Raw genomic sequence first — 14,141 nt, forward strand, 5'->3', positions numbered from 1 at the left:
TTTTTTTTTTTTTTTTTTTTTTTTTTCTCTTCAAAGTTTGTCCGGATAAAATGTTTAATCTGCTATTCACGATGTGACTAGCAAGTGTTCAGTCATAAAATATATAGGTTTCCTTCCATGTTTTACTTTTTAAATAGAAATTCCAGTCTGGCAATTATCTAAATTATTTTTCTGTATTTATTTAATCTCCAAAGTTATGATTTAATTTCATTGGAAGTGATTCTCACCAAAAAGTTTTCGCGATGTTGTTCCTTTAAACTGAATAGTTTTATCTTAATTACACAATTACAATCTATCTTGTATTTGATTATATAATTGACATGTCTGTTTTTGTATGAAGAATGTTCCAAATTTGACATGACCATCGTTAATTAGAACTCTTGTCTAGACATGTCTTGTGATGTTAAGTTTCCTTGGCAATAACACAAGACAATTTATTGTTCAGCAGCTGGCCACTCGCCATGTACATTGTGTTGTATATAGATAGATACGTGCGTACTTATCTGTCTGTTGTACTACTGCAATTTTTTGAAAATCTGTTTTCATCTTATATTTTCATAACAAATCCTGGATGGCATGGATTTGTTTGTAACCTTTAGTGATGTTTTACTTTTTGTACTCCGTCCTAATTATGATTAGATTTCTATACAAAAAGCTGGCCCTTCCAGGTAATTTGATTTATTTTGTCTTTGGTATTTGCCATTTTGATGTAAACCTATTGAATTTAATGTAGCTTAGGACCACATCTGATTGTGATTGGAATTTATGGTATATATTTTGTTAGGAGGGGTGTCCCCCCCCCCTCCCTGTTTAGTGTCGTACGAGATATTTTGTTGAACACATTTTCCGAAAATACCAAAAACTAAAAAAGTTACAAGCAGTGAAATGGTGTGCTTAGATCAAAACTCTGCTTTTGGTCTTGTGTTAATAAGATTATATACTTTATTAGGTACTCAAATATTTTATTCTCCAAAACTACCGAGAAATTGTAGAAAATCAAGAGGTGCAAATGTTCCTGAATTGAGAATAGTTTTCTCACACTATAAGGGCACATCTTTCTTCATCTCTGTCAGCTGCTTGTTTGTGTGCTTGTCTCGGTTTACATTTGAACATTTATAACTGCCTCCAAGCAGTTGGTAGTTAGAAACTGTGAGAGGCGGGCATGTCAGTCACTGGATGTACTCTAGTGACTGGTTACGGAAGACTGCTGCTGAAGTGGAGATGAAGTCTGTGTCCATATTAGGACGATGGCCTAAATATGGATATGGTCATCTATTCTTTCAATAAATGATTAAGAATAAATTTGGATGCACTCTTGACGAAAGCTTTACTAATCTAAACCAACATAAAGAAGTGTGTGTATCTATGTATGCAAACACGCACACGCACCTTTCGCCCTCTTAACTTTTTTTGTTTTTATTAATTTAAATTTCGGTCATACTCTTTCCGTGCACTCATTTTTAAAACAAACTCATCCAACATCAGTTTTACTGACATTTTTAACCATTCCTTTTATTCGACGTTTTAGATACAGATTGCTATTATATACAGGCTCATTTTGGTATTCTGAATTTTGCAGTGATACGAAGTTTAAGCAGCCTTCAAAGGGGGTCAGAGAGTGCTTTTATACCCATCCACGTGACAGCAACAGGACCTCGGACCCGAAGCAGGGTCACTATTTGGAATCTCCCTGAAGAAATTCTTATATTACTGCTGAAAGAACTTCATATTAAAGAGTTATTAAATATGAGAGCTGTAAGTGACTTGTTTCCTCTCCTGCCCAATCTGATGCCGTTATTTAATTTTCATATTTAAATTCCTGCTAAACTTGATATTCTCCAAACTGTTTATCTACTCAATTATAGTTTAATGACTCTTCTGCTTGTCTGTTTTTCCTGTCTCATTTATTGGGGGTTAGCATTTTTATGTTGTCATCTGAGCAGCTATGGAATAGACAATTTGGTAGGCTTATTTCTGTATAAAAAATAACAATGACCATATGTCTTCTTGTTTTACTTTGGAAATTATCCATCCTGTGTGTATGTTTCCAACTATCTTCTCCACTATTCTTTGGAGGGCCTTTTGGAATAAGTCCTCAAGCACATTCTCCTATGGTTCACTCCCAAGCATGATATTGTCCAACCAGCTTGTCCTTGATCTACCCTAAGGTCTTCTGCATGTTGGCTTGGCTTGAGAAAAACCATCTTGTGATTCTCTCCTGTGACATTTTAATCACATGTCCATAGTACCGCAGCTGTGACTTTTCTCTGCAGAGGAATAGTGGTTCAACCTGAAGATCTCCGGGTTATGCGCCTTGTTGAAAGACATTACTCCAGAGATTTTTTGGAGGAGCCCCACTTCAGCCACTTATTTTTCACAATCATACTCTTTCGGTCATTGCCCAACATTCATGACCATAGGTGAGGATAGGCATGAAAACCAATATCTGAGGATTAGATGCTGCAATTCTATGAAATTACCCTGCACTTCTTACCTCCAATTCAACCTCCTGCTTCCCACCATTCATGAATGCGTCTTGTGATAAATACAGAGGTGTTGCAAGTGTTTCATAATGTCCCCAGGCAAAGTACAATTTTAATGGTCAAAAGTTTTCATGTGTGTTTAAATCTTACAAAGATTGATCTGGGTGGATTGAAAAGGTTGTCATGTCTATTGTAATTCTATGGTAACTCTTCATTTTCAACTATTAACAAATATCACCTATATTTTCAGGTTCATCCCTATTTCCAAAATCTCATTGATAACAGTTTGTCTATATGGTCTGTTGTTAACTTCCAAGATTCCTGGCCATCACCAAATAATATCAAGCATTTCGAGAAGTGAGTAGAAAAATTCAAGAATGCTATCAGTTTTTGTTTTTTTATGCACACTTTAAACTTTGAAGTTGTAATTTATATTTATATATACACTAAAGTTTTGTCCTTAACTTTAGAAAGCATAGATTAGTTTATAACGTGTGTGCATCTCTCTCTCTCTCTCCTCATACACACACACACACACACACACAGAGTGGTAACATAAATGACCTTTGTACAATTCTCTAGTAAATTAATTTGTATATGATTAAGAAAATCTTTTCTTTCTTTCAAATAAGTTTAAATGGTCTGTGATTCTAGAACAATTAGTATTAAATGTTGTATCTCTTTTTAAAGAAATTTATCTGAGTTTCCTTTTTAGAACTTCTATATACCATTTATAGAAACAACCTATAAAGAGACTGATAATTTATTTTTAAACAAGTTCTAGTTTGATTTTACTCATTGATAACATTGAAGAATTTAATATACTTACGGAACTTGAAGAAATTGAAACTTGGCAATCCATTTGCACAAGATCATTTTATTTTATTTTATTTTTTTGCTCATAATTGGTTTTTAAATATTAATGGATTAAGTGTGTGGGGAGGGGTAATTCTTATACACTCACAACTTTTCCAAGAGAAGATCAAGTATACATTACATGAGTGACTTGAACAAATTTTGTAGAAAAAGTTTTTGTTTTTGTTTTTTTTTTACATAGTGAAAGTAAAGCAGAATCTGTTAAAATCATAAAAGTGACACAAAATAGCAGAAAATATTTATATATGTACTCATTTGTTCATAGTTGGAGCTAATTTTCTGTTTTTACCTTTGAGAAAGGCATCTCACAATCTCGATTTCTTCTTTTATAAATTTGTAGCATGTCTAAGTAAGAATTCATCTTGTTACTAGTATATGATATTTTAGTGGCAGAAACTAAACATAGAATACAACACAGTGGTCTTTAGTTCTCTGTATTAAATTTAATTTCTGCTGGGTATAACTTTGCTTTACATTAAATATATAATTTGCAAACTTTGTGCCAATGCACAAAAAAAAAGTCATTGTTATTTTTGTCCTAAAAGATAAATCTTAGGCTTTCTCATATTTTTCAGTGCTGCCAGTCAGTGTAACGTTGAAGCTTTGGTGAAATTAGCTCTGGCGCATCTTTATAATGAAGGATGTATGTATCTGCTCCTAAGTTTATTTTATTTTATAAACTCTTACTTACTGCATTTAACATAACCCTTAGCTTAAGTCAATCAAATTTACATGTTTTATGCAGTTGATTGACTTATGTAATTTAAAACTACACTTAATTGCAATGATGAAACTTTATCAAACATTAAATCTTATTTAGTATATGGTTTGTAAAATTGTGGAAACTTTCTAATGAAATTTTATGTGAATCTTTGCAGTACCTGGTGATAAAGAAAATAAACAAATAACACATAATGGCTTTGTTGCTGCTGAGATGTTTTGTAAAGTGGAAAGGTTATGTTCAAGTTCTGATCCCTTCTGTTGGCTGTTCATTCGCCCTCCATGGTCTCTAAATGGTGCATGCTGCAAAGAATGTGTTTTTACCTACCTCAGGATCTATTTACGTAGGGTTAGTTTCTTTTTCCTTTTTCTTGAGCAATCAGTCTGATAAGACAGAACAGTACCTATTGCCTTTAACAGTTGTTTTTAGAGATGAAGTAAAAGGTTAACTCAGTTTAGTATAAACTGCAAAGTAGTCAGTGATAGGACTTCCACCTGTAAAAGCCATGCCAAACACAACCAGGATGGTCTATTTCTTTTGTTGGTATATGTGCCAAATGATGGAGGACAACAAGAGCTGTCCAATCAATGCAAGTATAGGAAAACTGATATAAAAAATGTTTGTGGCTAATAAAAGGGTTCAACTGGGCTGTTCAATATTTAGTAGACATTTGATGGAAGGAGTTGAAAAATAACAAGAAATGAAGGGGTATTTTTGAAAAGGTAAAATATTTTGTAATAGAAACTGGTTTTAGCTTTATTAGTTATAGGCCTCTACTCCAAACAGAAACATGAATGGCTTTTAACTTGTATTTTCATTTAAGGTAAGTTTGCATTGTTCAGAATATAATTTAGGAATATTTTTAGGATAGAATGTTGTGTAGCTAGCAGCAGATATTGAACTATAACTTGGTATTGCATATTGCTGCATCAACTACTTGGGTTGGCTAGTATGGGGAACAGTTAGCTAACTGAGTCCTGGTTCATCAACAACTGGAATTCACTAGGAGCTGTCTATATATATATATATATATATATATATATATATATATATACGCAAAACCCAAGACAGCCTTATCTGTTGTTTCAGGTGGCTGATCCTAAAATACAGATCTGTGTTGTAAAGACTATAATGCTTCTGGGAGAAGAAGGAAGTCAACAGGAAACAATGTCATTGCTGGAAGAAGCTAAGGAACAAGGATCTGCTGCAGCTGCTTTCATGCTATGGGAGAAGAAATATATAAACAATGTAAGTCTTTTATGCTGTTGTAAACTTTTTGTTTGGTTCATAAGGGGGGTTTTTCTCGTTTAATTAACATGCTTTGCTAGCTGCAACATTGATTACTATTCCAAACACTTTCACTATCAAAATCAATTCATTACATCGGTCACCTCATCACAAGATTTTATTTTTATAATGAAGCATCTGCATTGAATATGAAATGGCATTTTATTATTCTCTGGTCAGCATAAAATTTGAAGCTCACTATTCATGAGATAGACTAATGTCCCATAAACTCACTGGGTTATTAAAGTGCCACTACAAACTTTATTAAGGAAAGATTATTCCTTATCCATAATGAAACTATGCTAACAAAACTTGTTTTTCTACTAGGTAGACAAGGACATTAAAAGTTAGGTGCCTTGTCCTGTTCATGACACTTCTCAGCTGGTAGGTGGACACATTACTAACTTAATCAATCACAACTCTGAAATAATTTTTAAACACTATTATTGTTGATAAAAATAAACTTCTGTCTGATGGAAGTCATGATATTAAAAAAAAAAAGCCAAAATATTGTTCTGTACTGTTTCAGAAACAGTAAGAACATGTAAAATGAAAGATAAAACCATTTAGCTGTAGATAGATTTCCCTAAATGATTAAAATGCTAGTCTGCTGCTTAAAAAATGTAAACACATATACATTAGTTTGATTTCAATTAATATTCAGAACCATTTAAATTAAACCTTAAAAACGTTTTGTTCTGTTTTGTAACGATAGCAAAATTTGGAGCCTTCTGAGGAACTAGAAAGCATCAGAGAACTACGTGATATTGCCAGTAGTGGGAATTTAAATGCTCAACTCACCCTTTGCCATTACTACGCTTCATCAAAGTTTGGTGGTCTTCATCAAACCCAAGCTGCTGCTTTCATACGGGATTTTGTGCACTCCTCAAAATCTTCCTCAATTCAAAAGATATTCCGATGCAATCATGAACTTACACCAAATATGAGGTAATTTCAGGCTCCTAACCTCTTTCTGCATGTCAAAAGGCAGTTTTTATATTTACTTTTTTTTTTTTTCATATTGGCTCACTGTTACTCTAGCAGTCATGCACTTTTGGGTAGCTGCCATATCTTCATTAAATTGTGCTTCTACCTAATCAATGACTGCTTATCTATCACTAACAAGCTGCAGTGATTCCAGCTATTTATTAGTTTTAGTTTTGTTCATCTACAGTCTTTCCAGATTTTAAACATCCCTAACAGATCTTTGATTCTGCTATAAGATCCAGATCATCTGCAAATGGGCTCCACCCATGGACAGACAATTTCTGCTGTTAGGGTTTCTTGAACTTTGATGAAGATGAGAAGGCTCAGGATAGAGCCTTGATGAACTTCAAATTGCTCACCATATGGTCAATCCTGACCTTGTAGTTCCCTCATACATGAACTTGAAAGCTCTCATGAGCCACCCTGTCAGATACTTTATTTAAATCTACAAAGGTGAGATATTATTTATTCAACACAAATGTTTCCCTTTGTGGATGTTTCATTAAGGATGTTACTTGTTGCAACAATAAATGTTTTTTAATCATTACTTCAAATATTCACTTCCAGGTACATCTTGGTTGATTGGCTTGTGGAAGTTGCTGAAATGAAAGAATTGTCTAGTCAAACTTTGCATGCCTCCATTGCTTTGATGGATCGATATTTAAAAATCCATCCAACTTCCAGAGGGGTCTTGCAGCTTCTTGGTGTGGTGTCAATGTTAGTTTGTTCAAGGTGAGTCTTCTCCACTTGCCAGTATTTTGAGTAGTACATGCCATTTACTGTTAGTATACAGAAATATGATAAACTGTGAACTAGGTAGGTACAGGTGGTAAGACATTTGCTTCCCAACCACATGGTTCTATACCACTGCATGGCACCTAGGCCAAGTATCTTACTATAGCTCAGACAATGAGTGGATTTGGTAGACGGAAACTGAAAGAAACCCATCACGTGTGTGTGTCTGTGCTTGTCCCCCACCACCACTTGACAACCAATGTTGGTGTGTTTATGTCCTTCTGACTTAGCAGTTTGGTAAAAGAGACTGATAGAATAAGTACTGGGGTTGATTTGTTCAACTAAAATTCTGCATGGTGGTACGCCAACATGGTTGTAGTTTAATGACTGAAACACCTGAAGACAGCTCTGGAACCTAACACATGCATTTTTCAATGTCTCTGGGAAGATCTTTTTTTTTTTTTGGCACACACACACTCAAGAAACTTTCTACTCTTAGTTTCGCCTCCTTATACAGAAATGATGCAGAGATTCGTTTTATATGTAGCAAATTTATCTCCTATTAAGATTTTTAGGGGATGAGAAACAAATGAAGTAGAATGTTGTAGCTCATTTGAAACATGTCAATTTATGTTTCAGTGACTGATAGAAACAACTTCTAACTTGAGTACAACACAGTCCACAGTTGATATCTAGTTTATTATTAACCTGAGAAAAATGAAAGACAAAGTTAACTTGAGTATGGTTATATAACACATGGTATTCTGTCCACTACTCTACTAATTTTGCCAGCAAGCTAAGACATTTCTTATTGATGTACTTGTATATATTTTTAAAACTCTTTACACATTTTCTTTTTTCCTTCTTTAGATATTTAGGTAAAGATATAATTACAATTCGTGAAGCAGCTTGGTTAACTGACAACACATACAAATATGAAGATGTTGTGAAAATGATGGGGGAAATCGTAGCCACTTTAAAAGGGAGCATCAGGGTAAGTAAAATATCTTTGTTTTTGTTTTTTGTTTCCTCCAAGGGTAAGTAATATCCTTATTCTGATATTTACCAAAAGCAAAGCTAAAGTTTATTTTATGGTTGTCACAACTTTATGGCTGAATGGCTATGGCAGTGACAAACAGCTTCTGGTCTTGTAAGTTATAACTTGAAAGTTTCATGCAAGTGCTACCAATTGAAGGCTCCGCATACTGGATGGTAGCAAGTTTATGGAGTCATCAGGGGAAAAAGCACACTGTTTCGAGGTCTACCTCCCAATGGCATCATTGTGCACTTGCTAGATCAACTGGTTGTCAGGTTTCGCTCAGTATTCTCCTAGCCATTGCTTATCATCTAAGCTTTTGTAAATTTAACTTTTTTTCAGTGTATGACTGTTTTCAAATTAAGATCTATTTCTTCTTTCAGAGACCAACAAGTCTTGACTTTGCAACAATATTTTGTTTGTTAGATGAAATGGATTCAGTCAGTCATAGTTTGGTCAATTACATCTGTGAACTCTGTTTACTTCATTCAGAGTTGGGTCAATACTCAGCTGCAGAGATGGCAGCAAGTGCTTTCATTTTGTCTCGCATCATATTAAAGTCTGGTATGTCACCTCTTGCTTCTACTTATCTTAGTATATTGTTCTTTTGGTATTCTAGTTGTATGCATCCTTTACTTTTTCTTATAAGTGACCTATGTAAGACTTGTAACTGCTTCTCTGCTAACAATTCTCATTTTTGATTTTTCTGATAAAAATAAGATAGCTTCTACATAGTCACTTGAAATAGCAGCTACATCTCTAATATTATCCTATTGTTTTAAATAAACAGAAGGGTACATTTGATATGCTACTGTATGGAGGACCATATGACATGGTAGTGACTTGAAATTGGTCTGCTGGACCAAGGTCAACCTCGGGCTAATCAACAACAATTTTGATTTCACCAAAATTCTCCATGATAAAGAAGCCGGTTTTACATTTAAAAGTCACTTATATGTGACTCTTGCCGACACTTATAATTGATTGGTGTAGATTGAAAAAGATTTAGGGCAATGGGAGAGTGGCCAATTTATAATTACTTGTAACACTTTATAGGTAAAACGGGGTTTTTGTACCCTGGGTTAAATATTTTTAAGGTAACAGCTGGATGTATAAGGATACAGGTTTAAAGAATATTGTGTGTGTGTATAACGTTTGTAGAGATGGTCTTGTTTGTGTCTAGCAGATTTTGAATTACTCTTTTGAAAGCTATTTGTATCCTGAAGTACATTTCTTATGCAGATCTCCTATGGCCAGAAAAAATGGTACTGTTTACTGGAGTTTGTCTTCGGGATCTTAGTGCTTGTGTTATACACATACATAGAAAGTGGTATGTATTTTCTGTCTGTTCCTTTTATGATAGACCTTACAAACAACAGGAACTTTTAACTGTTTGGGTTTAATAGCTTAAAGCACTAGTGGACATATAGCTTCCCTGAAAGTTACCATTTGAATATAAATACTTAATTTGTAGACATTGATATTTCTGTTAGCATTCTATTCAGCCATAGTGTTAATGCTTGTTGGGCAAACTAGATCAAACAATTATGTGCTGTCTTAAGGGACCATGTCTAGTCTAACACCTTGAATTTTCCACTAGTGTGTTGCTTTAAATTATGGTTTGTTGACAGTAAAAATAGGCTAATTCAGAGTGTAAGCAATGTTTTGAGTTATTGGGCCCGGGATATGTTGGATATAAATTGTCTATAGAAATTATTTGCTTTTATTTATATTAAACATATTCCAATTTATTTTTCTCTATTCAGCTTTTTTGAGGGTGTTGTTATTGATCATCGGGATGTTGTCTTGCAAGCTGTCAAACTACGATATAGTAATGAAAATTTTGATAAAGTTAGTGATAGAACGGTAAGTTGGCAGGTTTTCTGTTAAGCTTTAAATGTTTGTACTGTAAATTATTTAATATATGCTATTGGCCAGCATTCCTACCAGAAAGACTTTTTGTTTCTGTATTTCACTGATGAGAGTTTAAGCCTTTTGTTACCAAATTTCTGTTGAAATACATTGCCTTTGAAAATAATGAAGAATTCAGTAAAATAACTTTGTCATTGTTAAGATGGTGTTTGGAACATAAATTAATATAAAATTTTGATGTAAAGCTATTGATAACTTTGGATAACTTCAAACTGGAAGTTTGTAATCACAGAACCGGGGATTGTCTCGGGCAGGCAGGCATTGTATCAATAAGGTTAAAATCTTAAATATATATTTTAGCAAGGTTTTTGGACTCTAATATAGAGTGAATTCTGATAGTGAATGAATACATTGTCTAATATTGGCTATAGTTTGCAAATGTTAAAGGTTTTGAATTTTTTGTTTATTGGAATAATTGAAGGAATAGGGTACAATTCCAAATCTAACACTTATCAGCACTTATAATTTTTAATAGTGTTTAAGCAAATTTTTCTCTGACACTAGGGAATTGTATACCCAGAGTCTAAACTATTGAGATATTTTTGATGTGTATCACATTAAAAGCTGTATCAGCATGCTTGTGTATTTGCATTGCATGGAGTATTTTGCTTTAAAGAAACATGGAATTTGAGTATATTTAATGCTTTGTGTGTAGTTAAATTTACCCTATGCATTTGTGGCAGATTGAAAAGTATACAATTTACATTATTTATGAGTACAAATTCTTCATCTTAGACTTTCACACATTTTTAACTAAAATGGTATACAGCACAATCAACTTGTAAAAGAAATAATTTTCAGCTCTGTCTCATCTCAAACCATTTCACTTCACAATCTTACGAACCCTACCACCCACTCACTCAGCCCAGTCTTATGTACCTTGAGGATATGTCCCGACATGTCACCATATCTCTGCCCCCCATCCAACTGAGGTATCCTTATCTCTATTCTTTTAACTTCTCATCAACTAGTGCAAAGCCACTTCCCTCAATACTGCTCCCCCTTCCCAGCTGAGGGTCTTTGTCCTACAAAGTTACTTGGTGACACTGCCAGTGCTGGTGGCATGCAAAAAGCATCCAGTACACTCTGTGTGTGTATGGTTGTCTGGTAAGAAGTTTACTTCCAAGTCATATGCTCTTGGTCCAATCCCACTGCATTTTGGGCAAGTGTTTCCTACTATAACTCTGGACCAACCGAAGCCTTATGAGTGAATTTGGTAGAAGGAAACTGAAAGTTTATCATATACATATGTGTTATGTGCATTACTGTCCTTGCTTTGGTGTCATGTAATAGTTATAAAAGGGAATGTCACCAAGCAAGCTAGCACTCTCCTTCATTTTGGTCATGGAGAATATTTCCTTACTTGGAAATAGGCATGGGTTGGCAACAAGAACAGCATTCAGTTGTAGAAAATCCACTTCAACAAATTTCATCCAACCATACAAGCATGGAAAAGTAGGCATTAAACAATGCTGATGATTTGAGTTAGGATGTTATTACTAGGTGTTATGACATGGTTGGGGGTAGAAACCTGTCTGGTCAAGGAGAATATTACCTTACTTGAAAATAGGTGAGGGTTGGCAACTGGAACAGTATTCAGCTGTAGAAAATCTACCTTAATTTCATCCAACCATACAAGCATGGAAAAGTTGGCATTAACCCTTTTGATGCCAACCTGGCTGCAGCTGGCCAAAAAACTTTTAAAATGGATAGGAGTTTCTTGCTATCAAGCAGTGATTCCGAATTTGAGGGCTTTTTAATAGAAGATATGAAGAAATCGAGCAAGGTATGAGTGAACTACAAAAGCACGTCGTGTATGAAAACGAACCTGATATTTCTGTATCTGAAACTGAAAGCAGCGATTCTGAAGAAACCGAAAGCGGTGACAGCAAGGATGATTTTACACCTGAATGTAGTAAGAAATTAAAAAATATTTTTATCAACAATTTTTCTGAGGAGATTGGATCTACTCATAGTCTTTCTCAGGAAGCAAAACGATTAGACTTTTTTTTGTATTTTTTCCAGTAGGTTTGTTTGAAGCCATCACTGTAGAAACAGAGCGTTACGCTGATACAAATTACTGGAACAATAAGGAATCTTTTGGTGATCAGTACATTTTCAGTATTATGTCAAGGACATGACTTGTGAAATTGAACCATCATCGATTGCATTCAAAATGCATATAAAACACTCTACAACCCTGATAGATACCTATCCGTCGATGAGGGCATGGTGGGGTATAAAGGAAGGGTATACTTCCAACAATATATGCCAGGAAGGCCCACCAAATTGGGGATCAAAGTTTGGAAAATTTGTGGAGCAAATACTGGGCACTGCTGTGGGGTTAGTTTTTATACTGGGAAAAAGAGACAATGTTAGTCAGCATGGCCTGGGGTATGATGTCTGGAATTTATCACTTCCATACCATAAACAAAGAGGGTGAAATAATCCAACAGCAGAAAGGAAATCTGCTCGCAGCCGCATACAGAGATAAGAAGCAGATAAATTTTCTATCTACCGGTGCACAACCATGTGTAGATGAAAATGGCACCCCATTTATGAGCCTTGATTATAACAGATACATGGGCAGTGTAGATCAGTGAAACTAAATGATAAGTTATCTGGTTGGTAGACTGGGTTATAAATGGTGGTGATACCTGGTTTGATACAGAGTAAACATGAGCATTGTATATGTATTTATATTACCATATTTTAACATGTATAAGGAACCTTTTTTTTTTTTTTTTTTTTTTTTTGTCAAAAGTTAGGTTCAGAAAGTATGGGAGTTTCTTATACATGGATAGTATTAGAATCCCTTACAAAACCTTTTCCAAATTTTAAGCCCCAAAAATGAGGTGGTTCCTTATACACATTAAAATACAGTATATACCAAATCAGGAGGGGCTCAAAAGCAGTGTGACCATCTGTAGTTCTGAGCAGATGTAGCAATGCAGTTGGAGGCAGGTTATTCCTCCAAAACAATAACTGTAGGAAGGAAAAGCAAAACTTGCCTGAGAGATATCCCTCAGAGTTCAGTCGATCTCCATAAATTAGACAAAATCGAGGGTCGCAAAAAGCAGTGACATGAATGTCTACATCAACAAAGAAAAATTCCCAGTAGACAGCCTGTTGAAACTTCTTTCCAATGTGCATTCTGCAAAGTTGTATGTAGAGTGGGATGTTTTACAAGTTTCCATGAGAGAAATATTGCATGAATATTGTATATATGTATGATTAGATTGTATATTTTTCAAATTTACTTCGTTTTTACTTTTTATTTGCCTGTAAGGTGAGTGACAAGTTTTGATTTAATTTCTATTGCAAATCTTTATTATATATGTCCTTGTGTATTCATTTTTTGTTTTCTTTAAAAACAAGTTCCAGTATTTCATTTTATTTTACTTTTACCTGTTATGTGCATTAGATTAAACTGATAATCTAGTATTATGCACAATACTTCTATATTAAAATTTTGTTGCATATCCAATTGAATATTGGCTAATGACTCATTTTCTATGGTGATGTTTCAACAAAATTTAATTTAATATTTTGCTGAATTTGCCTGCAATTAGTCACTTTGAGACTAAAGTTATGCAATAGAATTAAGAACCCTTTCTTCAACTATGTTCCAAAAATCACGTTAATATGTTAAGTTACAGTTGTTTAACCCTTTCGTTACTATATTTCTGACCAAAATGCACCCCTCATGAGTTTCAATTAAATTCTAAAATAATCATGAATTTAGACTAGTCTCATTAAACACCTGTAACTTTTATTTATCAACATATTAATGTGATATTTGGAACATAATTAAAGAAAGGGTTCTTAATCAATTCTATTGCATAATTTTTGTCTCTGGGGTACTGCTAGTGTCTCTCACATGTAAATATTCGTTCAGTTTCACGAATCGTACTCGTTCATAATACTGGAAATATATTCATCGCCAAAAGGTTCCTGATCACTCCAGTAATTTGTCATTCTGGGTAACTGTCTAATACCCATAATAATATTTATGGCAAAAAATGCCCGTATTTCATCTACAGTTGCAGGAAACCACAAGCTATCTTTTTTCTCCGGTTTGTTT

General features: G+C 34.2%; 1 protein-coding gene across 3 annotated transcripts in view; it reads left to right on the forward strand.

Annotated features, from left to right (window-relative positions):
- The window catches only part of LOC106883185 (cyclin-F), a 21,832-nt gene that overhangs the window by 2,175 nt on the left and 5,516 nt on the right, over window positions 1–14,141 (forward strand). Inside the window, exons 1-12 of one of the 3 annotated variants that reach the window (XM_014934103.2) lie at window positions 483–668; window positions 1,580–1,755; window positions 2,734–2,840; window positions 3,935–4,002; window positions 4,238–4,428; window positions 5,170–5,328; window positions 6,083–6,315; window positions 6,922–7,086; window positions 7,960–8,083; window positions 8,509–8,689; window positions 9,368–9,455; window positions 9,892–9,991. In XM_014934103.2, the coding sequence (XP_014789589.1) occupies window positions 602–668; window positions 1,580–1,755; window positions 2,734–2,840; window positions 3,935–4,002; window positions 4,238–4,428; window positions 5,170–5,328; window positions 6,083–6,315; window positions 6,922–7,086; window positions 7,960–8,083; window positions 8,509–8,689; window positions 9,368–9,455; window positions 9,892–9,991 (1,659 nt within the window). In that variant the 5' untranslated portion in view covers window positions 483–601. Of the gene's footprint in view, window positions 1–482; window positions 669–1,579; window positions 1,756–2,733; window positions 2,841–3,934; window positions 4,003–4,237; window positions 4,429–5,169; window positions 5,329–6,082; window positions 6,316–6,921; window positions 7,087–7,959; window positions 8,084–8,508; window positions 8,690–9,367; window positions 9,456–9,891; window positions 9,992–14,141 lie in introns of those variants that run through there. The other 2 variants (XM_014934104.2, XM_052966294.1) reach the window with 2 other exon arrangements.

The sequence above is a fragment of the Octopus bimaculoides genome, chromosome 3 (genome assembly GCF_001194135.2).
Source record: "Octopus bimaculoides isolate UCB-OBI-ISO-001 chromosome 3, ASM119413v2, whole genome shotgun sequence".
Lineage (NCBI taxonomy): Eukaryota > Metazoa > Mollusca > Cephalopoda > Octopoda > Octopodidae > Octopus > Octopus bimaculoides.